Source organism: Parasteatoda tepidariorum, chromosome 9, assembly GCF_043381705.1.
Source record: "Parasteatoda tepidariorum isolate YZ-2023 chromosome 9, CAS_Ptep_4.0, whole genome shotgun sequence".
Taxonomy (NCBI): domain Eukaryota; kingdom Metazoa; phylum Arthropoda; class Arachnida; order Araneae; family Theridiidae; genus Parasteatoda; species Parasteatoda tepidariorum.
In genome coordinates this window covers 31,856,103-31,883,366 of record NC_092212.1, presented here as the reverse complement: position 1 = coordinate 31,883,366, position 27,264 = coordinate 31,856,103, and the positions used below count along the sequence as shown (strand labels likewise).

At 32.2% G+C, this 27,264-nt stretch overlaps 1 protein-coding gene across 1 annotated transcript in view; it reads right to left on the bottom strand.

Annotated features, from left to right (window-relative positions):
* Positions 1-977: 977 nt before the first annotated feature.
* The window catches only part of LOC107451539 (acetylcholine receptor subunit beta-like 1), a 128,167-nt gene continuing 101,880 nt past the window's right edge, over positions 978-27,264 (bottom strand). The window contains exons 4-8 of the mRNA XM_021148572.3: positions 19,625-19,734; positions 11,584-11,890; positions 7,253-7,587; positions 2,811-3,132; positions 978-1,603 (exon numbers count right to left, since the gene is read on the bottom strand). Of these exons, the coding sequence (XP_021004231.1) occupies positions 1,430-1,603; positions 2,811-3,132; positions 7,253-7,587; positions 11,584-11,890; positions 19,625-19,734 (1,248 nt within the window). The 3' untranslated portion in view covers positions 978-1,429. The remainder of the gene's footprint in view (positions 1,604-2,810; positions 3,133-7,252; positions 7,588-11,583; positions 11,891-19,624; positions 19,735-27,264) is intronic.

Genomic DNA, 27,264 nt, shown 5'->3' with positions numbered 1-27,264 from the left:
CCAAATTTGTTTACAGTGTAGAAAAAAGGCGAATGATACAAAATTAAAGAAACTTGCAGCAAATCAAGATCAGAGTTTACAAATTAAGCTAATTAGTGCCAAAAATAGACAGTTAAAAAAAAAAGCATTTTCCATGTATTAGACAAATGTGGAATAGTTGTAAGATCATTTACTATTGCTTTTTTTAGTATGTAAAAAGCCATCCAGAAATCACCGCAAACGCAAGGGTTGACGAAAAATTTTGAATAATAAGATGAGGTGAATTCATACTACCTTCATCTAGGTTGTTTTTCTGTTTTAGTCTACATAGCACAAAATGGATATCCCTTTTGGTTAAAATGTAATAAAAATGTAAATTTCCTTCAAAAAAATGTAAATTTCCTGCTGATAAAGGCGCATTTTGTTGCACTAGGCGTCAAGGTTTTACATAAACTAAATATTTGCGGTTTAAACGTAGTCCTCCTTCAACATTCTAGTTTCTAATCATATCACAAAGAATTACTCAGTAATTTTCTCAGTTATATATCCGACTTGGAACGGAAATGCTCAATGAAAAACGCTTTCTTGAATTTCATGTTTGAAATCAGGAATGTTAATTTGTTCAAAATTCAGCTATTTTTCGCATACCTTTTTGTTCTTCATCTGTGGAACATTATAAGAAACTGCATTTAATAGCCCGGGAATACTGCTAAAGTGATGCGACTTTCGATTCTTTCCTCCAAACGAATGAAGATAAATACGGCATTCATAGGTTAGTGATACAAAGCACGTATAAAAGTTTTCAAACTAGAACTATGTCATTAAACCCCGGTCTTGGGATAAAAGTAAAATATTTCCGCTTCTATTTTATGTACTAAAGCCAGGTCACGGAAAAATGAAACCCATCAACTTCTGTTAGTATCTAAGCGAAAAGATCCTTAATTTCAAAAAAACAATAGTAAAACATGTCAATTAACCTATGATTCGAATCGAATAGATTATGAAAAAGGGTGAAGGGGAAAATTTATTTAAATACATAATCTTTTCGATCCGAGGACAAGGAGCAGGAATCAATTGTTTGGACTAGAAACAATTGTTCCTTCTTCATGCTATGATCTGACATCAAACATATCTTCGAAAGAAAACGAAGTACTAGCAACTCTTTAGTTCTAATGTCCGCCACCAGGGTTCGATGTTGAGTTTTTCTTTTTTGCTTAAAAAACAGAGAAAGAAAGCAATCCTTGAAGTGACGGAAGTTTGCAAAAGAAAGAAACACTCTTCTTTACACCTGCCGGCAGGTGGCGCTGGTGTCCCCTCGCCGCTTCAAATGCTAGGCGAGAATTGAGCAAAACTTTTATTTATTTCGGCATCCTACCAAACTGGCCTTTGTCCATGTGAGCCTTTGTATAGGTTGAGGATGAAAAATAGAGGCACCTCCCGTGAGAAATTTTCACCTAGTTGCTTTTCCTTTATGCATCTCAATAATTGCATCCTGGTCAACATACTGGAATATATGTGGAGCATCTAATAATATTCCCACTGTTCCGGCCGCTGTCACCAGGAAAAATATATATAGTTGTAGTCTATCTATAACCATCGCCACATATTTCCAATCTTCTCGAATCTGAAAAAGAACAAGTTTTACACACACACCTAAATTTAATTAAACAAGTTTCATGCCAAATGAAGAGCTGCGTAAATGAAGAATCTGGAATTTACGAGATGGCATTCAGACACTTGACTTGTAGGGGGTGGTTGTGATAGTAACGGACTGTTCCATTTATTTATAGGTAGAGATAATGCTTTGGTTTTGAGATCGCGTAGAACTAATAAGTTTCGCTTGATGGATAGTTTTAGCTAACATTTATCACCCAAGCCAGAATCATGAAATAAGTAGGCCGTTTAACCTCAGTGAGAATTCATCTCTTGTTAACCAGACAGTAAGGGACATATTAGTGTATTTGTTTAAATTAGCTTTAGAACTATCTGAAATAAGCCGCGTTTATTATTATGTATAGATTACCAATCTTCAAATTAGGGGAAATCAGCATATTAACACTCATTAAAACTGTTTATGTCCTAGCATTTGCTCTTTTAGCGTTGGTATTTGCTGACAAAAGACGTATTTTATAAGGTTGTTTATCGACAATTTTTTTCCAAGTACACTTGAAACCTTCTACGTTCCGAAAGATCGTTACTTAATATTGAGTCATCTACTGAGATCTTTAAAGTTAAATGCAAAAAATTAACGAACGTTGTATTTCTGAAATAATATTAAAATAAGAACTTTTCCTCGAAATCTCAAATATTTTTCAAATATGCCACTTTGACACTTCATCCACTTAGCTCTTCAAATGTAATGGGGGGCGGGGCAAATTTTCAGACAGCAGTTGTGTAAAAAGTGTAAACATTTCAGTATTGTACTTTAGAAAAAATGTGTCTCATGATAAAAATTTTCCTAAAATAAATATTTAATAAAAATGAAACATTTTTGAAATTTAAAACTGTGGTTACATATACTCTCAATGCAAATATATTTAAATGTACTTTTTGGGGCACTCTGTATAAAAGATTATTTTCATATAGGTGTATTGGTCAACAGCCCGTAGAGTTCTCGTCTCTTGCACAAGTGCTGCTGGTTCGTAAATCGATAATAGCTTTTTAACGTGTATACTATACACACACGCATTAATCTCTTTATGTGCTTAGTTTATTTTATTCGTGCTTTTGCTAGCCCGTTATTTTTTTAATATTATTACTTTTATTCTTGCTTTTGCTAGCCAATTATTTTTTACATATTTTTAGACTTCATACATACAATAATTAATTACCTGTATGTATTCATCTTCACTCCTGAGGTGTTCTGCTATGAATTCCACCGCTTCCGTTGCTTTATAGGCTTCTGATGAGAGCACTAAAGTGTTGCTCTCCGACGAAATGCTGCCGGACAGTGCCCGAGCCACTGTACAGTTCGGATGATGGACGTCGAGAAGTTCCAATTTGCTTCTCGGTGGTGGATGGGAGGGGTGATAATGCTGGTGATACACCCCAGGGAGATCCATCATCCATCGCAGCCTGGTCTTCTTCGGCCTCTTCATCATGAGCATGGTGGGAAGATACTGCAGGAATACGACGCGAATCCAATTAGGCATTCTGTGGGAGGGAAGAAAACATAAGGAATCAATATCTTCTCCGTCTAAGGTAAGATCCCAAGAAAGCTATTGTCACGTGGAAATATAATTAAGTTAAAGAAGGGAATCACGACTTATTTTTCGAAATCTTATCGGTTTAATGCAGAAATTAAGAATTATTGCTAGAAATATTTAGATAAATATTTCATAGGACAACGTGAGAGTTTCAAGAATTGTAAACTGGTCCTATCGTGTGCTTAAAAAAATGAGAGAGAAAAGTAAATAATCAAGTTAAAATAAAATTAAGAGTAACATAGCAGAAATGCCATTTAGATGCACTTTGTGGAAATAATTTTTCTAAGGTAGAAAGAGTTATGTGGATTCTTGGGTTGGTAAATTTGATTAAATGTTACGTTGCCAAACACTACATTTAAATAATTCATGTATTCATACAGCATGTCACTAACCTCAATAAAGTTCGTGGTGTGTTTTTTTTTAAGCATTGGAACCAAAAGTATTTTTTCTAGAGGTAGATAAGTTAATATATTAGATATATTTTAATAAATTAGAATTAAAATAGTTCTGTCCACCACTACATATAAATAATTTTAAAAAGTTTATCTTAGATGAAATAAATATATTTTAATAAATTAGAATTAAAATAGTTCTGTCCACCACCATATGACCATCATCTTAAATTCTGATAAAAAATTTATTTGTCTTAAGAATTTTTACTTTAGTTCTCAATAACTGGAAAAAGAATTTCTCAAAAATCGCAAATGTTGGATTGTATAGTTACGTGAATGAGAAGGAGGCACCAGAGGAAAAACTTTTTTTGAAATAGTGGTGAACTTAAGGATGTTCTTAAGGATGTTGCATTTAATGTTAAGAAATACAATAACTCATGGCACACGCTCTGATTTCTACAGAAATTCCATATTTTCAGAAGATATTTTCTCTATTAGTGGCAAAAATAACCTCTACAGAGACTACAAATGTTTGATTTTTTTGCACTTTCCTTTTTTAGAGGCAGTGAATTGAGAGCAGAATTTTTGGAAACAAAGCGATTTAAAAAAAAAAAAACTATTAGAATTTAAGAGCTTGAAAGCATTCGTCTATATTATCTTATATGTATCTGTTTAAATTAGTAGTGCTTAAAATGGTGGACAAAATTATTTTCATTTTAATTTAGTAAAATATAAATGTTAAGTGCCATTGTTGAAGGTTACTTGAATACGCCGCCAGATGGCGATAATGACTGATCACCAGACAATAGTAAAAAAGCAGACAATGAACTGGTAACGAGAGTATACAATGAATATGTAAGAAGAGAAGAGACGTTCTTCTCCCTGCTATTTTCCATAAGTGTTTTTTTTCTTACTTTACATATGTTATATTAAACCTGTTTAGTTATCTAGAAAGTGTTTTATTTACCACTTCATATCATCATAAATACTATACCGTTGCTACCACTAAAAATAAATTTTCCTGAAAATACGCAAAGTGATAGTTATAAAATATACAGTGAAACCTCCAGGAAAGATCAACCCTATGTCACGACCTCCTCTATTTACAATCCCTTTTAGGAGGCGCAGAATTTTTTCCATAGAATTTGTATAGAATAAAACTTTTAGGAGAGACCATCTAAACTTGTCCCCGCGACCGGGCCAACCTCTGCACCAAATGCAGAAAAATTCAAATAATGAAACACGAAAAAATATCAAAACAAAAACTAATTAGATTAAAATGTATTTAATATATTTGTGTGAGACTCTTATTTAGTGATCTCTTTTTGGCAATCTTTGAAAGGGGTCTACAGCCTCATAATGCAGTCTAAAATCGATTTTATCATTGATTTATTTTTAGAGTTGAAAGTTAAATTAGAAAAAAAAGGAGTCAAATTAGAAATAACTAAGCATCTCAAACAAACAATTATCTTCTCATTTTTTAAAGCTAACTAATTTTTATGATGTAAAATTAAATGCAAACTTAAACAAAAAACATGACAGCTTATTTTTTTTTAATATTTCTGTAAATCGTAATTGTTTATACACATTATTATATCAGTAGGGGTCATTTTTATTGACCCTAAATTTTATTCAACTATCTGGTTTTCATGGCGCCAACACAACTGGCATTTCCGCACCAAGAGAACTCTGACTAAAATTAAAGGCGGTTGTGAATAATCATGTACCTTTGATAACATTTCGAAGTCAATGGAGACTACCCCTTAAAAAAGAACAACCTCAATTAACGATCATTTTACTGTAAAACAGAGAGTGGTAGCTTCCGAGAGGTTTCACTGTATGAAAATAAGAATATAGTAAATATATAATAAAAAGAATATTTCCCACTGCATATATAAGGATTTAAACACATGTGAAATAGGTAAAACTCACCAATGGCCATGAACTTCAGTTCTGATAAGGTTATAAAAATGTTCTGATAAGGTTTCATTGAAGTGAGCTATAGCACATAAAGTTTTAAAATACACCTAATTTTTCTAGAAATTTTAATAGTGATCATTGCCCAGAGATTCGAACTACTGCCGGTTTTAAGTAGCTTCAAAAAAAAATATATTTTTTCCTAGTGGTCGCAAGAGAAATGTATTCATATTTCAATAAATCAGAATTTTAAAAAATTTGCCCACCTCTAAACACAATTTTTTGAAACAGATGTATGAAAGGTCATATAGACAAATGCTAAAATTATTAATTTTTTTTAAAAAAAATCTATTTTCTTTTTCAAAAAATCTTGCTTAAAATCGCAACAATCTTAATTAACTGGAGTCGATGACAACTTTGCTGCTCTATTGAAATTGCATACCTTTGCTGGCTTGTGTACTCAATTAAAGCTTATAAACCTTTGTCAATTTGAAGAATACAAAATACATCCAGGGTTAACATCCCCAGGCTTCACGCAGCAGGATCTGGCGTGCTATAACCATCGGCCAGGGCGGCCCGTGTCTGGCAACTAACAAACTAACTAATACAGCTATTTCGGAGTTCCTATCCGAATGGGATATCTACTTCTATGTAGAAATTTAAATAAATTGGAGGATCGGAAGGGTGGTGCTGCGTTTAACACGTTCACGCCCGGGTGACCCACAAGTGGGTCACGCTAGATTGTCTCATCTTGGCAGCGCACCGGAGTAAAAACTGGTAACAAATAAATTTCAATTTTTAGTTTTTTTCCGGGAATAATAAAAATCCATAACTACCAATTGTTTTTAACGGATGCAATTTTTATATTGAATTGCTTCTTCACCGTGATTAATTTCCTCACAGTAAATTGTTATTGTTGAGAATAGATTAACTCCTCCCGAATATTATCTAATATTGAAATAGTTCTTCTACCAGTATTTTCACTTTTCCCGGCGTGAACGTGTTAACTGAAGTTAAATCTCAAGTTGGGTTACATGTGAAGTAAAATCGCAGTTTGTTACATAAAAAATTATACGAATGGAAAAGAGAGTTAAAAAGGTGAAAAAGAAAAATATTTACAATTATATACATCAGGGGAAGACTCCCTAGTCTCCCCCCGGTAGCAGGGCTTCTCAAGTGCAGAGTGCATAGTTCGTCTACAGAGATGCTAACTTGCTCCGGACAGCAAATTAATATTTTAAAGTGGTAGTTTATCAATTGTGATTCTTGGTTTAATAAATTCAATTTAGTAGATTTTTATCCACCACAATTTCTAAATGATTCGTAGGCTTATATAATTCACCACTTTAGAGTTTTTAGTCATGTTAGACCTTTTAAAAAGCAATAAAAATTGCCAAATAATTGCAAAATTTACTTTGTAGTTATTTACCGTTTTTTCTATTATTTTGGCGTGTCTGGAACAGTTGGCATGTCTGCGTCTATGGAGGAGAGGATAAAGTGTCTGGCAACTAATTATTCAATTGGTCATATTAGTTTAAATTACTTATTTGAAGTGGTGAGCAAAGTTCTATTAAAATATTCCTACATTTCCCTAGTAACCACTAGGGAAAAAAATTTAAAATTACGGATATTCCTTAGTTGTTGAAGGATCTAGTTATAATTTAGGTTATATTACGTCTGAAATGTTTATATTTTATCAAAGTCAAAGAAGTGTGGTAAAATAAAACAGCGAATTATTATAGAGGCAATAATGTTCACCTATGTGTGCGAGGCCCTCTGAAGTTCCAATTGATGATGATCACAGTGACCAAAATGGATACAGTGTTCATGAGGAAAGTGAAGAGGAGGTATTTGGCTATGAGGGGAAGGACAAGGGATGTGGGAGGAAGAATCTTGGAAACGAGCAACAGGAAGACGACAAGGGAGAGGAGAATCGAAATTCCTAGTGTCACTTTTTCCCCCGCCTCAGCAGGCAGGTAAAAGACGAGGATACATAGGAATGAGATGAGCACCGTTGGGAGAATTAGATTGACTGTATAAAAAAGTGTCTTCCGTCTGATGGTGATGTAGAAAGAAATATCCGTCTCGGTCACCTGTAAGAAAAAACACATTATCATCATTTTACATAAATTACTACAAGATAACCCAACGCCTCCTATAACTGGAAACCTCCACACGGTTTTTTACAGGTAGTCCGATCAGTTCACTGTGAAGGATATCCACTTTCCGAACGAGTCATTTAATGCAAAATCTAGTTAAAATAAGAAGGGGGTAGCAAATATATGCCTGAAAATTAGTTTTATTTATGAATATTATTGGTTTGCCTTATTCACTTGTCAACCACTACAGATTCAATTCTCAAATATATAAGATAAATTTCTCTCAATTACTTTTATAAAAGGTTTTGGGTTCATGCGCACAACCGGTTCACTTTTTAAATAGTCTGAGCGGACTACTTATAAAAGGCCGTGTGTAGGCTTTTTGATGCAGGAGGTGATATTTCCCTGCTTATGAAATATGGAATAATTTAATCCGTCATTGGTACCCTGGAAATGAGAAAACGCTGGAAATAAAGATATTTTGTTTTCTATTTTATTTTAAAACCGTTGGCTGAATAGAGCCATCACCTCCTACATCAAGAAGCCTCTACACGGTCTTTTATAAGTAGTCCGCGCAGACTGTTTAAAAAGTGAACCAGTTGTGCGCATGAACCCAAAACCTTTTATAAAAATAATTGAGAGAAATTTATCTCATATATTTGAGAATTGAATCTGTAGTGGTTGGTAAGTAAATAAGGCAAACCAATAATATTCAGAAATAAAATAAATTTTTAGTCAGATATTTGCTACCACTTTCTTATTTTAACTATATTCTGTATTAAATGACTCGTTCGGTAAGTGGATATTCTTCACAGTGGTCTGATCGGACTACCTGTAAAAAACCGTGTGGAGGCTTCCAGTTATAGGAGGCGTTAATAGTGCCTGCCCAATTTTGCATTAAAATTACCAAAGAACTCCATATCCTTGTAATTTTGAACTCAATCCAAATGACAAGGAATTTCTTGGATCAAGCATTAGGAGAAATTTATTTTCGTGGTGGATATTTTGATAGAATTAACCCGAATTTGTGTTAAAAGGAAAGGAAAACCACGAATACCTACCATGGTTAGCCTGACGGCAAGGGGACTCAAACTCATGATACGTCGTCCACTGAGGTTATTTTACGTTAGCAATGTGATCGGTTCGAACCGGGAGTTATCAGTCATTGCTAGGTTTCGAACCCAAGTCACCTCAATGGGAGGCGAGTGCTCTATCCTCTGTGCCACCACAGCTAAAACTGCTTTGTTTGCGACTTGTTTTCGGTCTGGCTTATCTTATTTAAAGTAACTTTTACTATGCTTTACTGCAGGCGTATATCTGTTTGCCTGAGGCCGCTTGCGGCCCTTTTTCCAATTCATCCTTATCTCAATCGGTGAGGTATTTTAATGAGGTGATGGGAACGCAAATGTAGCAGTTGCTTTCAATCGTAGAGAATCTGCCAATTTTTACTCCGCATGTGAAAGATATGGTAGACAGATGTAGATGATATTAACCCGTTTAATCCCGACTTTTTAGACTTTTTAAATTGAAGTGGTGCAAAAGGTGACTTTATGAAAAAAGTGGTATAATATGTTATTCAACTAAATGGCTAATATCAACTATTTGTAACCATTTCAGTTCGCAATGTCCCTGCACCTTATAGTTCTATATATAGTGATAGAAACTTAAATCACTAATAAATTATGGTGGAAGGGAAACTTTCAATTCTCCTAGATGAAAGACAAAATTGAAACAATTGTCCTACCACAATATATATTTTTGAAAAAGGAAACTGTCCTATAAATATGACGCTGGGCACTAACAGGTTAACTTTTCGCAATCACTTGTACTTATTTCCATTTCTATAACTTGTTCTCATATATACAATAGATTTATTTGCACTTAGTGGTAGCCAAAATCATGTTAAGTTAAATTTACAAATCAAAGCATCAGAAAGAAATTTTCTAAGGTGCATTGCCACTTTAAATGCAAAAATGAAATACTGCGATCAATCCCTAGTTGTTGGCAACTATGCCTAGGGAACAAATTTATATATATTGTAATTGTTAACAAGTATTGGTAAACAGAGTTCTTTTAGTCCTGAAACAGGGTTGCAAATCTGTATTTATAAAAACGGAAACGAGGATTAACTGGTCTATGTAAAGAACTCCCCTAGCCATTCATCTAGTGTAGTGTTGGTGACTATGGTTACGAGATTTAACTATTTCAAGTTGGGTCATAATTTAAGGTTTTAGCTCAAATCGATGAAAGAAAGGGAATCAGGGTTGAAAGAAGCTCCCCTCTTTGAAATGAGCTACTTCTTGTTTCCATAACAGTAGGTGGTTATAGACTTCGTGGTGAGAGGAGTTCTTTCTACCGACAAACTATAAGAAGGATTTTTCCTTCTAGGATGTTTTCGGGGAGAATAAACTATCCGTGACTATAAAGATTCTTATTAGTTGTAGAATTGTTATTAGTTGTCTTATTAGTTGTCTTATTAGTTGTAGGACAGATTTTTTCCGAAAAAAGTATGTAATAATGAATAATTTATAGGGATGAATAATTTAAATTAAATGATTTGACTACCAGTTTGTTCTCCTTATCGTCTCACTTGCAAGGCCTGTCCTAGATTTTTTTACCAACTTTTTTGGAATTAAAACAGCAATGATTTAAAAAAAATAGTATCCTAATCTAAGGTGTGACGTTACTTTCTTACCTTTAAACGACTTCATATTAGGGTGACTATGTATTTTTAACGGTATTTTATTGTTTAATCAAACCTTTTCAAGTGTAATAGGAAAACCCGAAAGCTGATCTTATTTTATAAAACTAATGGGTTTTAAAAAGGCTTTTATGCGGTTAGCCAAGTACTAAAATAATTTTCTGAATATTCTAATGTTAAGTTAGTTATATGTATGAATTTTTCTTTCTCTTTATACATAACTCTTATATCTCAGAAATCACTACGAGTGATTGAAAAAGTGATAATCACTACAAGTGATTTCCTGTTACAGTAGAGAAATTTTGACTCTATAACGAACAATTATCCTTCAGTGCTTCAGCGGTCCTTGAAAAGCTTCAGTAGTAGTAATAAATTTAGATCAATGCTAGAAGATATTTCTTATTTTAATATACCACTTTATCGTTAGGTGGTTTAGAAGCTTGAATTTTCATGCATATATACTTTCTTTGGAAAACAATTTTTAGTAGTGGTTGCAGAGAAATTAAAATAACAATTGCTTTATTTTCGTTACCGCTTTTTAAAATTTCCAAGGCCCACAGAAACCCTGGGCATATATATATATATATATATATATATATATGGGTCATTCTCACAAAAATAGTCATTTTCATGTCCCCAGTATATTTTATGTTTGTTTTACAACTTNTATATATATATATATATATTTTAAAGATTCTATACTGTTAGAAATATTAAATTAACACACAAAAAAACTTTCAAACATAAAACGTGATGTTTCTATGTTTTATATAACTGAAAATATTATGCTTCAACATAAAATTGTTTATTATAATTTTTTTAAATTTTATTATTTAATATTCTCAATTTTTAATAAGATAAGCATTCAAATAGTAGTTTAAATTTGAATATATTGCGCTAACAAAAACAATAGCATTTTTTTTTTAAATTTTAAAACAAACTTTTTGAGTTTTGAAATTTTTGCATCAAAAATTTAATTTAAAATATTTAAGTTGGGAGCCCTAAAGTTTTTGGAAATGTGGGTTTCCCTTTGGACACCTGTTCATGCATATATAAACTTTTAAAAACTTTCAAGGCCCACTGTTATAATTACAGAAGATAGGAAATTATGCCTGCATGAAATCTCGACCATCCCCAATATTATTATTTTTAAGAGGCATCCCAAAAAGCATGCTAATTTGAAAACATGCAAAAAAAAAATATTTTCTCTTTCCTATGATTGCTCTCTCACAAAAAATAACTTAAACGGAGTCGCACTAATACTTTAATTAAAAACAAAGGTTAATTACCTTTCCATATTTGGAGTTGTTGTAAACATTGAGAAAAGCGGGCACTTCGACAATGTCCCAAGTGCCACTCTTCCAGTAATCTGAGAGATCGACCCAGTACTGATCGTTGTACAGTTTAAGAGAGACCTGATCCCCATTAAAGGTCCAGGAACCGAACTTCATTACACACTTCTGCTGATCGAAAGGAAAATAGGTGACATCTATCCTGCAAGAGCTCTGATAGATGGCCGGTGGAACCCACATCACTCCTCCATTTGGGTAGATGAGTACGTTGGATTTATAACGGACTTCGTAGTTGCCATCAGCGCTGCAATACAAAACATCAATTTAGCCATCAATTACACTGAGGGGAAAAAACATTTTTGGAGACAAGAAAGACAATTAGCTCTAGCACACCTCTTCGCTATAGCTACGCCACTCAGCAGAGTACCGCACTGCGAAGTGTACACAGTGCATGTTAAGATTTTTTTTCTCATGCCATCTGGGTTGAGATTTAGTCAATTCTGACGTACTAGGACACATTTGTTGGCCACTCTACTAGGGGCACCATAAGATGGGCCAACGTTGCTCTCACGGTAAGGACAGATAGTGCAGAGAATGAAAGAACATCAACATCCATACCTTGTCCAGTATTCGAACCCAGAACCTTTCTGATGGCAAGGCCAGTTCCCTGACACCTACACAGTCCGGTCGGCGTGCAGGTTAAGATTTCTTATTTCAGTTTTGCAGCTACATTTTACTTCTCCAAATATATAAGTTACAGAAGAAACTTGTTTCGACTTGCAAAACTTATTAACCGCATTGAGAAAAACACTCTTTTAATGGTATTAATTCCATATAGGTAAATGGAATATTGGGTCTGGAGGTAAAGCTTAATTTTTTTCCATCTTTTATCAATACTATTTTAAAATTAGGTTGCTTTTTTTAAATTTAGGCAATTCAGACAAGAGCAGCATCTAATCTAATAGCGACTTTGTTTTTCATGTATGCTTAAAATGAATAAAATAAACAGAATCATGGTTTTTGTTGAAATATAAATCACTTATGAACGCTTATCGAAATGTTGTAAGTGTTGCTTCTTGTTATCGTCGAAAGACATTTCTATATTGAATATTGTTATTTTCCTTGAATTGAATGACATATTAGATGGCAAATATTAGTTCTTTTTTCCTTATTTTTTAATTATTTACGTCAAAATAAATAAAAAAAAATATTATAATTAGTATTTCAATAATTTATAGTTTTGGAATACAGCATAAAACACAGGTATCTTTTTTGCGTTGAAGAAAGCACTTTCTATACACGGATCTCTTCCAAACAATAATTTTTTTTCAAATTTGCACTTTCTTACAGTTATTTAAATCTAAGAGAAACAGTTATTCATCATTGAAATTTCTTCAATTTACGAAATCAATTATCAATAAAATTCTGAATACGAATGAGAAAAAAAAAACTTCAAATTACATTTTTCGGATTTTAAATTTCAGAAAAAATATAATTCCGATATTATTACAGATATTTTTTAGTAATTGCCTTTTATAATAATAAATAATAAAAAATATCAAAATATATTTTTAATTATAATTAGAGAGACAGAAAAAAATTATAAAAGGAACAACAGTGTTTCACGTGAGTTAAAGAGTTAATGTATGCTAATATTTTTCATAATTCACTCAATATATTGTTAGTCGAAAAAATATTTGTATAAAACAAATAATTAACTAATAGATTAATAAAAATAACCAAAATATTAAATAAAATGTGGATTGTCGATTGGTTATAGATATAATTGCAGGTTTCAAAAAGTATTACTAGTTCGGAAAAGTAGTTATAATTCTCGGACTCTGTTGGACTCTCTCGGATTCCCGGACTAATTTGTTAAATTAGTGTTATCAGACTGGCTACACTGCACCAAAAAGAGTTAAGCTAGTAATTCATACTTGATTCTAATTTTAATAAATTTAACTTAATTTGTTTTTAAATTATCATTACATCTAAATAGTTTAAACATATTTACAGCAGGCCTGATAGCTATCTTATTGTGTTGTAAGTGCTGGCTGAAAGTGAATTAAATGTCTGCTTACCTTATGATATATTGACTGTCTAATCTATATTATATAAAACGCTAATACGTATGTATCAATAAAACCGATGATATTTCTTTTCTCGCGTTGGCAACTGTTTTCAGTTTTAATTAATAGGCTTCGGCGTGCAAGAGCGCGTACTGAGCATCATATGGCTAATCTATATTATATAAAACGCTAATACGTTTTAATTGATAGGCTTCGTTGCGCAAGAGCACGTAGTGAGCATATCATATGTCTAATCGGGTGAATTCTCACCGAATTATCAAAAAAATTCTCACAAAATTATCTTCATCGAAGCCGATGCTTTACATCCGGCGTTCAGTACTATTTCATATTGTTTTACAACACATGGTTTTAGCCCTCTGGTGGGAAAGACTTTAAAACAAAACTTACAACAGTTACTTTTCTCAACAACTGAAATTTAGAATAGTGTGATTAAGAAAAATATGTGAACTGTTTGCAATTTCAAATTAATATTGAAATGCACAGGTTTAGAATTTTCTACAGTTAAAGTTTTCGGAATTTCAGTGTTCAAAAAAGTATACAAAAGCTAGACGTTAAGAACGTATCCAATGCGCGAGCAAAGCGAGCATCGGATTGCGAAGCAATCAGAAATGAACTGCGAAAGCAGTTTGGGGGGTTGTCGAGCGGCAGCGAGCAGGGGGCGAAGCCTCCTAGTAATTAAATAAACTGTCTTCAAACTCTCGGCAGATGCCTTTTTTATGATCTTTATCTTATTGTTTTCAAAAAAAAGAACAAGCAGCAAAAAAAATTGAATATTTTTCATTAGTTAAACTGATTCCTATAAAATTATTCAACTAGTTGAATGCATTTCTACTAATTAATTGTATGACTTACTCCTAACAACTACCAAATAAATTGTTCTTTTATTGATTTAACTGAACCACGATTCTTGGCTACCTTATGCATGAACTAAATAATCTGAACGATGAATAAGTGTTGAGAGCATTAAACTTGAAAAGAGTCTCTATTAAATGTATTGAAAAAGTTCTTCAAGTTTATTTGATATCGATTTTAACAATGAAAAAAAATATTTCTTTATATCCTATAGGTTGGATAGAAATGGGTTAACGCATATAAGACGAAAGAAGAAAAGATTTTACGGACATTTTATGTTTGTGGGCGATATATCATTTGGTTTGGCGCCAACAGGAATATTTTTTCCTCTACTCGCGAGAAATGATACAATGTAGCTCTTTTTGGAAACGAAAAAGAATACAACTTTGTAAATAAAAATGAGAAAAATATTGAAAAATGGAGCCAAAAAAATTTTTTTTTCAAGATACTATGTCATATAGATAAAAGTAATTCATTATATTCCGTACTTCAAACCAAACGCGTTTTCGTTAAAGAAACAACCTATCGAAACGATTTCCATTAAAGATGATTGGATTTGTTTATTCAGTTAAATAGTTATCAAATCAAATTTTTAGCATCAACCTAAATCTACACGATTATTTACAGGAAATTGTAGTTATCAATCCATTTTCTCTTTTTGGCCGGATTTTTTTCGGAAATAGACTGATAGCAACTCACTATTGTCGTTATACACTTAACTAATGTCGTTATACATTTCGGCAAATTTGTCTACTTTTTCCTTCACTGAAAATCGAAGTAATATTTTCTCGTTCTTTGAATTTTTTTCGTCTTAAACGAGAATATAAGTTTTACCTAACTCAGGTAACAAGCAACTTTTAAAAACTCGAAGATTTGCTTACAATATTTGCGGGTCTGTATTTAAGGCCTGTTTATACGATGCAAGTTCTTGGACCAAGATTGATTGAAATTGACGGAAACTTGTTTTGCTTAGATCTTGGATCGTGTAAGCGATCATCCAAGTTCTTGGTCCCCACTTGGATGATAGTAAAGCGTGTTCTACTTTCCGTCTAAGTTTTTCCTCCCTTAACCAATCAGCTTTTAAAATTTTGTGACGACAGTTAGCAGACATATGATTATGTCCTTTTGTTGTCCGTTTTCGTATATTTTAATCCAAATAAATTAAAATGTTAGGGTCTATTTACGTTATTATTATTTTATTTGAATTTATTTAGTAATGTTGAATTCATATAAGTTTGATTTTATAATGTTGCTATATTAGTATGAAAAGTGCTCATGCGCAGGTTTTTCAACCGACCAATCAGTGGCATTCAAGAACTTGGATAGTGTCGATAAATCATCCAATTTCTTGGAGTGAGAAATTCCTCCAAGTTCTCGTATTCAAGAACTTGGACCATGTAAACAGGCCTTAACCCTTTCTCACCGACTGTCACAAATACGTGCCAGCATAAAACCGTATCAACTAGGGTAAAAAGATAAAACTGGTAATCAAAGTGATTCTTTAGCAGTTTATTTGTGGGCGGAGTTATAATTGTTTGATTTATTTAATTCACCATTACTTTGTTCAGAATAAAACTATTTAGTTATACTTTGAATTAACATTGATTATATATATGATTAAACTAACAATAATTAAACTAAAAGCAAAGTAGGTCCGTCAAATTAGAAACAACTACATTTAAGTTACCGTTTTTTATTTAATTACGTCCTGATCCTGATTTTGTGCGAATGCTTTTCTGAATCACCCGTCCCCAAGGGGATAAGGTGGGTACAGAGTTGCTTCTCAGTGAGGTTTCCTAGATAAGGTAATGAAACAGTTGCCTTATAAAACCGCGGAGAAAAAAGGTACCGGGAGTCGACAATACTAAAAATCTCATTAGGGTGACCTTGTCTCACGGCATGCCAGTTCTCCAGATATGCCCTGCTTGGATATATTTCTATGGTGACATGAATTGTTCAACAGAGGTTTATTGCCTCATAACTTTTTGATGTGATTTTATAGTTCTAAAACCTTAAGGAGCTTTTTTCTATTTATAGTTGTCACAATTCATGGTAAGTATTCAATTAAATTATGTTAATTTAAACGTCAGAAAAATCAACAACAAGCACATTTTTATGAACTGCAAGACTGTTTCAAAATTCCTTTTATTCATAAATCACTCCAGTTTAATTTCTGTCTCATTTACAAAAAAAATATTGTAAATTTCTACTATCTCCACAAAAAAAGAAAAAAAATAGTAAAATTAAAACTTCTTTTTGCTAAAAAAAAGATAACCTTGAAAGATTAATTTACTATATTTCAAGAAAAAAATCGTAAACTATAAGTTTTCTTTGCAAAAAAGAAGCTACTTTCACTTTTTAATAAATCGTGAAAGCTAAATCTCCTTCTTTTTTCCATTTTTTTTTCTTTTTATATTTAGTAAAATTTAAGCATTTTTTTTTCTTTTCCAAAACAAATTTCGTAAAATTTAAATCTATTTCTTCTTCCCCAAAAATGCTTTATAAATGAAATTTTTCTCATCTCTTAAAAAAAATGCAATTAGCAGCCTTTTTATCAGAATATTTTAATTAACCATCAAGCACTAAATTATGATGGATTTAAAAATCTATTTATAGCTTTTCATCCGAAAATTACGCATACTAATGAAACTTAATGAAAATACCAGTTTAAATACAACCACATCATTAATTACATATAATTCTTCCAAAGAAATTATTTGTATTTATTTAAGCTTTGTGATTATTTATAGCTCTCAACACCTCCTGTATGTTTTCAGGCATTTATAAATGTCTCTCGAAAGGAAGCTGTCAAAATCGATTGTTACGCCAGAATTAATTAATCATAATCCTCTCTCAGAAGACAAAGATTAAGCTTCTAGCCTATGGCGACTCTCATTGGCGATCAATAACTTTCAGCGGAGATAAACTTCACAGAATGAAGAGACGGTAGGTTTAAGCATTGGCTATGTAATAGTCATAAGGTTAAATTGTGAAGCAAAGATTGAGCTATAAAGGGGTCGTTAGACTAAATCATGTCATCTGGTAACTCAAAAATATTATGTTGTCCAGATAAATGAAAACTTTAAATGTAGCATTCAAACCTTATTGAAAATAATGGTACATTATCACCTTTTTTAAATAGTTTCAGTTACCATGCTCATTAAATTTAAAAAAAATAGTTGCAAAATTACAGGTTTACAGCACATTCTATATGAGTGATAAGTGAGAAGGGATGCCACGGGCAACTAGAAATATTATAAGCGGTGACTAGTAAGTAAATATCTACTAAAAGCATTATAACTAATTACTTTTTGAAGCAATTAACACGTTGAGCACCACGCTAAATTTACATATCTTTCCCGTCAGGCCCCAACGGTAAATAACTACAAACTAAATTTGCACATATTAGACAGATTTTGCTAGTTTTTAAAAGAATATATACGTACATATTTTCTTTACGTATGTTCTTTACAACAAGACATATGAAAAGAGAGGTGAATTATATAAGCCTACGAATTGTTTAGAAATAGTGGTAGATAAAAACCTAGTAAATTGAATTTATTAAACCAAGAATCACAATAATTAACACGTTCACGCCGGGGTGGGTCACGCTAGATTTTCTCATCTTGACGGCGCACCGGAGTAAAAACTGGTAACAAATAAATTTCATTTTTTAGTTTTTTTCCGAGAATATAAAAATTTATATCTACCAATTGTTTTTAACGGATGCAATTTTTATATTGAATTTATACCTACCAACTCTTCCGGATTTTCCCGAAGATTTTATTTTCATATTTAAAGTGGTAGTAATTATATACTATTTTTTCTTTTATAATCTTAATTTTTAAATGATATTGATCACCACCATTCTTTCAAAACTTAAGAACATATATTAATATGCGTTACTGTCATGGTTGTCAACTTAAGTTTTCTCAAATACAACGTATTTGTTTGCTTAAAATTGAAGTTTNAAACATGAATAATATGAAATGTTAGTCATAATAATAGTTACGATTTAGTAATTAAAGAGACAGTAAATAAATCGAAATGAATTGAGTTTCTAGCACTTTTTACATTTTAGCATACCTGCCAACTCTCCCGGATTTTCCGGTAGATTTTATTTTCATATTTAAAGTGGTAGTTATTATATACTATTTTTTTTTATAATCTTAATTTTTAAATGATATTGATCACCACTATTCTTTCAAAACTTAAGCACATATATTAATATGCGTTACTGTCATGGTTGTCAACTTAAGTTTTCTCAATTACAACGTATTTGTTTGCTTAAAATTGAAGTTTAAATTCCATTTTAATACCACTGGGAAAAATAATAATGGAAGGGATTAAAAGTTGGCAGGTATGTGAATTGCTTCTTCGCCGTGATAAATTTCCTTACAGTGAATTATTATTGTTGAGAATAGATTAACACCTCCCGAATATTATCTAATTTTGAAATAGTTCTTCTACCAGTATTTTCTCTTTTCCCGTACCAGTATTTTCACTTTTCCCGGCGTAAACGTGTTAAATATAAATAATTTTTAATGTAAGTCGTAATGGTAGTTGCAATTGAATAATTATTACAGATTAAATAAAGTAGAAAAATTCAAAAAGAAATTTAGTTTCTACCACTTATTACAATTTTGTCGCCCATGGCATCGCTGATGGTTGTAGTTAAATTAGTGCCTTCAGAATTTGATTAATTTTGCCAAAAATAAATTAATTTAACATATTTAAATTTTTTGTTGTTAAAGTTAAGTGGTAGCTAAACTTTTGAAAGCAAGGAATTTTACACCTCTGGCGGTTTGTAACATTTGTTGAATTAGTCTTGCCAAACTAGCTACACTACGCTGGAAGTGGTTAGGAGGCTAATTCAGCGATTAATGGACAAATAGTACGGTTGTTTTGTTCAGATATACTTTGTTTGAAAAATAATATGCAGTGATAATTTTTACCACTTCATAAATTTTTTTAAGATTCGTAGTTCATGTTATTAGAAAAGACGTGTGAGCAGCGTTGCATAACTCTCCTGCGCTGCTCAGACAGTAAGAGTTTCACAATACTTTTTGAATAAATAAAGAACAATAATCTCTTACTTGTTGAAGAGGACAATGTCCGGCTTCCAGACTTTATCAGGAGGTAAACGGAGTACTTGAATTCCTCCGTAGTCAGCAGGATCCCAAACTAATTGGTAGTCCATCCAGGTCTAGGATAAAAAAGAAAAAAAGACATTTTTATTAGAACATTGAAAACTGGACAGAATTGAGAAAGATTTGAATTGCTCTTCGATTTGAATTGAATGCAGAAAATCTATAAATCTACTTTCCTCAAAATTTAAAATGTTGGAATGGGCCAGTTTTGCAACTAAACGAATCAGTTAAATTCTTTTTGACACAAGGTCAATGAACTTTGGTTTTCAATCAAAATTACGCTTCACACACACAGTATTGCATAGCATATGCATGGACCGAGGAGGGCGAGCAACCCCAAGGGGTCGTCTCCTAGGAATATGTAGTATGATTAAGACTAGTTTGGTGAGCAACCCAGAAGACGAGTGGTTATTTAACCAGGATGCCTGGGTCACCACTGTAACAGAGATCTTGACTTTAATTANCATAAATCAATTATTAATCAAAAATCGAATATCAATTACTTTTCTTTATAATGCAATAAAATCTGGCGAGCAGCTATTTAAACGATCAAACACTTCGTTTGTTTATTTGTGGCTTGAAGTTAGGCTCGCAGAAAATGCCGTTCATGGGTTAAATTTAGTAGGAATAACACAACCTGTGACGTAGGCTATAGTATACCCAATTAGATTTAATTCGCAATAATTTTGGCTACGACTATGCATAAGCATGCAAAACTATACAGATATGCATGTTTTCAGTTTCGGCTCAAAACTTTTTCTGTATAAAGAAAAGACATAAAAGGCTATCTAAATCAACGGTACTATTTTATAAAGTTCAAGTGTCATTTAACAATTTTCATAAGTCTTGAGAAAACTTAAAGGATTCCTCTGCATGACTTTTTTCCAGGTACTAGCAATTCACCATACATGCTAAACCGTAAATCCTGACTACCAGCGGCTTTTAAAATAGTGGCAAAATAACTATTCAGGTGCACATAATTGTTTAAATTTAGCACACGAAATACACTCAGCCCTAGCCCAACTTTGGTTTTCTATCAAAATTACGCTTCACACACACAGTATTACATAACATATGCATGGACCGAGGAGGGCGAGCAACCCCAAGGGGTTGTCTCCTAGGAATATGTAGTATGATTAAGACTAGTTTGGTGAGCAACCCGGAAGACGAGTGGTTATTCAACCAGGACGCCTGGGTCTCCACTGTACACAGAGCTCATGACATAATTTTCTCTCATTGATTATTTTCCTATTGTATACATCTATTTTATTTTTATCTTATTTTTTTATTCAATTTGGATTGATTATCGTGCGTTGTAAATACATATTTATTTTATATTTAACCCAGACCTTCCTTAATATTATCGATCATCATAATGTCCATGATTATTCTATTTTATATTGTTTATGATTATATAGTCATTTAATTATACCTCATGCAACTCTGCATTTCTTGATTGTCCATGTCACACGAACCCCCTCTCGATTTTTTGGTGCTGAGCACCCCCTTCTCCTCCCATCTCCATTCCTCCTCACTACTCCTCATCGTCGATTTATTACTACTGACGAATCGGTTAATGCCGCTTCACGGCAACGCACCGAGATTTATGTGATTTCTACCATTGTTTAACTTCGCAATCGTCTAATATCAGTTATCAAAATTGAGGGTAGCTGCAATTTGGAAAATATTGTCCAAGTAGTTAAGAAAAGATATCAGTCGAAAATTTGAACCCTTAACATTAATTTCATTTTCTGCTTATAGCGCCAAATCTCAAAAAATTCTGAACATTTTTCCACTCACATGCATACCTGCAAACTTATACGGTAGCTGAAAAAAACTGTAAAATTTAAAGAACATAGAAACGAAAAACGTATTTATTTTAATTAACCTCTTAGGGACGAGTGAGTTATAAATGCATTCGTACAGCATAAATGTGGGCATGGCTAATTTAACATAGTATTTGTTGTTTTCACTTTATTTCCAACGTATGTAATCTATAATACAGAATCCTTTTTAAGACCTAATACAATTTGTAGAGATGCCAACTGATCCAGTTTCCACAGAATATTTTAAAATTGAATATTATTTCGCTCAATTACTTTTTTAAAAGGTTTTGGGTTCATGCGTACAACTGGTTCACTTTTTAAACAGTCTACGGAGGCTTCTTGATGTAGGAGGTGATGGCCCACCACAGAGCAACCAAAATTTTTAAAAAAATATGGCAATACTTATTAGACAAAGCAAAATATTTCATTTTGTAATTCAACAAAAGAAACTTCTAACCAAGCTTTATAGCTACAAAATAAACGTTTTCACAGTTCTCATTCAACAACAACAACAGAGATCATCTTGCTCCGCTTTGCCGAATAGTATTTTCTTGCGGTAGCGAAATTTAAGTTATTTTTAGTTTCAATTTTAATTAATTTTTCCACCACTAAATATCAAAAATTATAAGAATCATATAACATGCAACCTGAAAGCATTAATTATTTGGTTACGGTTTTTTCAAAGTAGGCGTAACTGTGCTTATTTTAAGAGTTTTACTAATTAATTCGCTACCACTTTATTAAAACTTTTCCAGAGAGCGAAGCAGTTGACAAAATAAATGAACCGAGATTTACTTCCTCGCACAAAAACAAGCAGAACTTGTTATGTAAATGAACGTCTTCCCTTGCCAAAGAGATTGAGGTACCCTCTGCACAAAATTATAAAAACACTTCTACACTGACTCTATATACACAATCTTTCTTTTAGTGTTTAGTGTAATCAAGTGTTTTGGAAGATTTTACTTTCCATATCTGCCAACTATTTTGGATTTTTCGGAAGATTTTATTTTCATATTTAAAGTGGTAGTAAATATATACTATTTTTTCTTTTATAAACTCAATTTTTAAATGATTTTGATCACCACTATTCTTACAAAAATTAAGCGCATATATTAAAATGCGTTGCTATCATGGTTGTCATCTTAAGTTTTTTCAAATGCAACGTATTTGTTTGCTTAAAATTGAAGTTTTAATTCAATTTTAATACCACTGGGAAAAATGATAATGGAAGGGGTTAAAAGTTGGCAGGTATGCATTATACAACTGTTGACACAATACCAGCGATGCCAACTGCTCCGGACACGCCAAGATAATTATTAAAAAAAACGGTAAATAACTGCAAAGTAAATTTTGCAAATATTTAACTATTTTTGTTTGTTTTTTAAAAAGTATAGCATGACATAAGTATTATAAAGTGTTGAATTATATAAGCCAAAGAACTATTTAGAAATAGTGGTGGATAAAAATCTACTAAATTGAATTTATTAAACCAAGAATCACAATTGATAAACTGCCACTTTAAAATATATATTTGCTGTCAGGAGCATGTTGACATCTCTGCACAATACAAAAAATCATGCATTGAGCTGTTAGATATGGTATCATTTTAACCCATGCGAATTTTACATGGAACAAAATGAGGAAAGTAAGTAATTAAATTTTTTCTAGCTTTATGCCAGCAATTATGAAATCATTCTAAAGGATTGCAATGCACGTATTAGAATGTTTTTTTAAAATTACAATGACTAATTAGTTTAGACGGAATAGTTTAGACTAATTAATTATTAATTAAACTAATCAATTTATTTTATCTTCAGACTTTCTTGATTTATTAAAAACATTCTCAAATTCATGTTTTTGACAAAAGGAATAACTTTCCATTTCCTATCAACAAATTAATTAGCTGAAATTCTTATATTTCTATGAGTATTTTGTTTATACATTCAATATCGTGTTTATTGCGCAACTTCATCCGAATTAATTATATTAAGTTTACGTGAAGTTATGAAATGTTTCTTTTGAATAATTTTCAATCTATACGTAAACTTCTCTTAAATAATGTTATCTCAATTGGATTTTTGCACAGATACTTGATTTAGAAGAAAATTGTCTTCCGAGGCAAAGTAATGCTTACCTTTGTGCTATGGTAGGGCCACCTAGCATTGAAGGCTCGGTTGGATCTTCAGAAACATAACTAAGTGCCTGTCTATATTTCCAATCAAAAAGTTCGTTTTTTTTATATATTTTTTCAATCTTTTTCTCATTCATAACTTTACATATTTTATTCATAGTTTTATTGTTTTCCATTTTGGCTTATAAAACAATTTAATACTCGAACCTGCGACATTTGACTCCCATCCGAACGATCGAGTTTAAAATCAATCGAATAAATTTACTTCTACTTCGATTTTCGGGATGTCCTCATCTGACTTGCTTTCGCTGCGTGTTTATTACTTTGTCGAGGGTATGGTTGCCTGTGGAATTTTGCCACTGACAGCAGAAACTACTCCAGAAACTCATAATGTCGTCAGTGCAGAAGCAGATTCTGAGAAGAGTGCCCGTCTCTGATTAAGTTGTCTTGTATGTCAGTGATGATCATTTCCTTCTTTGTTCTTTACATTGTCAACATTTTCTATCGCGTTTTTGTTTTATTATTATTATTGCGCAGTAGTTGGACTATCATTGCTTTCCTGTAAGTGACTGGATTCATGTCAGGTAATTTGTTTAGATTTACATTTTCTTCAAATAATTATTCAAGTTGTAACATTAGCAGCTCAGCTCTGCTCCTGCCTGGAAGGAATTGTATACATTTTCTCTCCCTTACTTCTCAAATTTTAATATTATTGCACTTTGTATGTAAATTAAATTGCATTATATATCTATCCATAAACAATGGTAGGAAGCAAAAGTAGCTAACACTTCTATACTAACTCCATGTAAACAACCTTTTTTTTAAACAGCAAATGTTCTGTAAGCTTTCACACTGCAGGAACGATTTATAAGATCATGCTTGAAGCTTTTAAAAATGGTGTCATTTTTAACTGGGCAATGTTCGGATCGACTAACATGAGGGAAAAAAGTTAATACCTTCTGTCTAGCATAACAGCAATTTTGAAGTCATTCAATAGGATTGAACTATTTATATTAGAATAGTTTTTTTTTTTTAATTATTGTGGATTAAAGAAAAAAAAAGCTTTTAACTTATGCTTATTTTGGTCGATGCAAATTTTGTATGGATAAACATGACATAATTTCTGGAAGCTTCAAACTTCTAAATTGTACCAACAGTTTTGCCATGTAAAACCTTTCAAAACATTTTCCATACAGTTAGCATAAAAATGTTTTCATGTATTTGGCCAACCCCTGTATTGATCTGTAATCACGCGACTGCGAGATACTTAACTAAAATGATAACCAATGCTAGGAAATATCAAATTAGTCTAATCTCGTATAACTAATCAATCCCGTACAACATTGTTCATAAATGTACTTTTTGAATAACTACAAAGTGATTCGTTTAATAACAGTAGACCGAAGTGAATAAAAAAGGTTCGCAAAATAACTGCAGAGAAAAGAAGTTAACGCTATTTAGTGTGAGATCCGAAATGAAACCAGATTTTTGTTCTAACTGATCAATAGTGCTTTCGAAATAAAAAGTGGTAGCTCTTTCCTACGAGAGTCATTTTATAAATCTTTTATTATTTAGTAATTTTCTTTGGAAACAAATATGGAGCGCTGGTTAATACGATGCTTATAACTTATAGATTTTTTTTATAAATGGTAGCATTCACAAATATATCAATTTTCTTTGTACTAAACAAATTGTCAAACAATTTTGTTCTTACACTTTTGGCTGTAAAAATATCTGTCCTAATCTTATGCTACTTTAAACCCTGAACTTAACCCCTTGGGGACGGATGATTTAGAAAATCATTCGTACAAAATCAGAGTCAAGTTGTAATTAAATAAAAAAAACTGTAACTTAACACGTTCACGCCGGGAAAAGAGAAAATACTGGTGCGGGAAAAGAGAAAATACTGGTTGAAGAACTATTTCAATATTAGATAATATTCGGGAGGAGTTAATCTATTCTCAACAATAACAATTCACTGCAAGGAAATTTATCACGGCGAAGATGCAATTCAATATAAAAATTGCATCCGTTAAAAACAATTGGTAGTTATGGATTTTTATTATTCCCGGAAAAAACTAAAAAATGAAATTTATTGTTACCAGTTTTTACTCCAGTGCGCTGCCAAAATGAAACAATCTAGCGTGACCCACCGGTGGGTCACCCCGACGTGATCGTGTTAAATGTAGTCGTTGCTAATTTGACAGACTTACGTTGCTTTTACTTTAATTATTGTTAGTTAAATCATATACATAATCAATGTTAATTATAAGTATAACTAAATAGTTTTATTTTGAACAAAGTAATGGTGAATCAAATAAATCGAACAATTATAACTCCGCCCACAAATAAACTGCTAAAGAAATACTTTGATTACCAGTTTTATCTTTTGACCCTGATTGATACGATTTTATGCTGACACGTGCGCGAAAGGGTTAAAGAAGCAAAAATTGCTGACTTACCATTTCAAACAGAAAATAATTGCAAGACGGGATAAAATACATTAAAATTAATGTTTTTAATTTAGTTTTAATCACACATTTCAGTATTTATTTGTAATCTCTATTGTCTATACTTTTTTGTCAAGTATTTTAAAAATAAATACTAGGAGTGGTGAGTATAGAGTACTCTACGTATTTTGCTATAAATTCAAAACTTACTTTTTTCTAAAAGTTTGAAAGCAGAGTATTTAAAAAAAAAACTTCTAGTACCTGCAAACGAAAACCCTTACAAATTTTAAAGATTGACACGGTTTCAATTTCATTCCACTTCGGACAATCTCTCCAACTTTAATCATTCTCTAACTGTTGCGCAATAATTAAATGCAAAGCACAGATTATTTACATACCCTCAAGCCGATCGGTACAAACTTACAAATAGTTACAAAAAAAATAACTTAATTATCTTCGACTAAGTAAACCAGGCAGCATGAAATCTTCTTCCAAATTAAAATAAAGAATTAACGAACGTATTATTAGATGCGAATATTTATCTTTTGGATCTACGGAGCAGAGTTTAATCAAAACGCAGACGTGTAATTAATAACGAAAAATTCTTAAACAAATTGTTAAACAAGATAGGGAGTCATGACCTCGCTACGAAAATGAAAATCGATTAGAGTGGGTCGTCGAGTAATACCCGCGACAGACTTTAGCGACATATCGGGTGCGTTATTTAATAGCTTACATTGCATAAATTCTTGTTCATTCAGCTTGGAATTCTTGCCTTTGCTGCGAGACGACGACTTTGCAACAGTTTTTCGGTAAATTTTAAGTGATTACATCCGTTTAAGAAGGCATTGTGTCCTGTTTTTCGAGTGTTAAAAGAGACTACTTGTTGTTTTCACGTATTTAGTAAGTTTTCTGGTAAGAATCCTTTGTGAAAAAACACTTGTTCATTCAGCTTGGAATTCTTGCCTTTGTTGCGAGACGACGACTTCGCAACAGTTTTTCGGTAAATTTTAAGTGATTACATCCGTTTAAGAAGGCATTGTGTCCTGTTTTTCGAGTGTTAAAAGAGACTACTTGATGTTTTCACGTATTTAGTAAGTTTTCTGGTAAGAATCCTTTGTGAAAAAACACTTGTTCATTCAGCTTGGAATTCTTGCCTTTGTTGCGAGACGACGACTT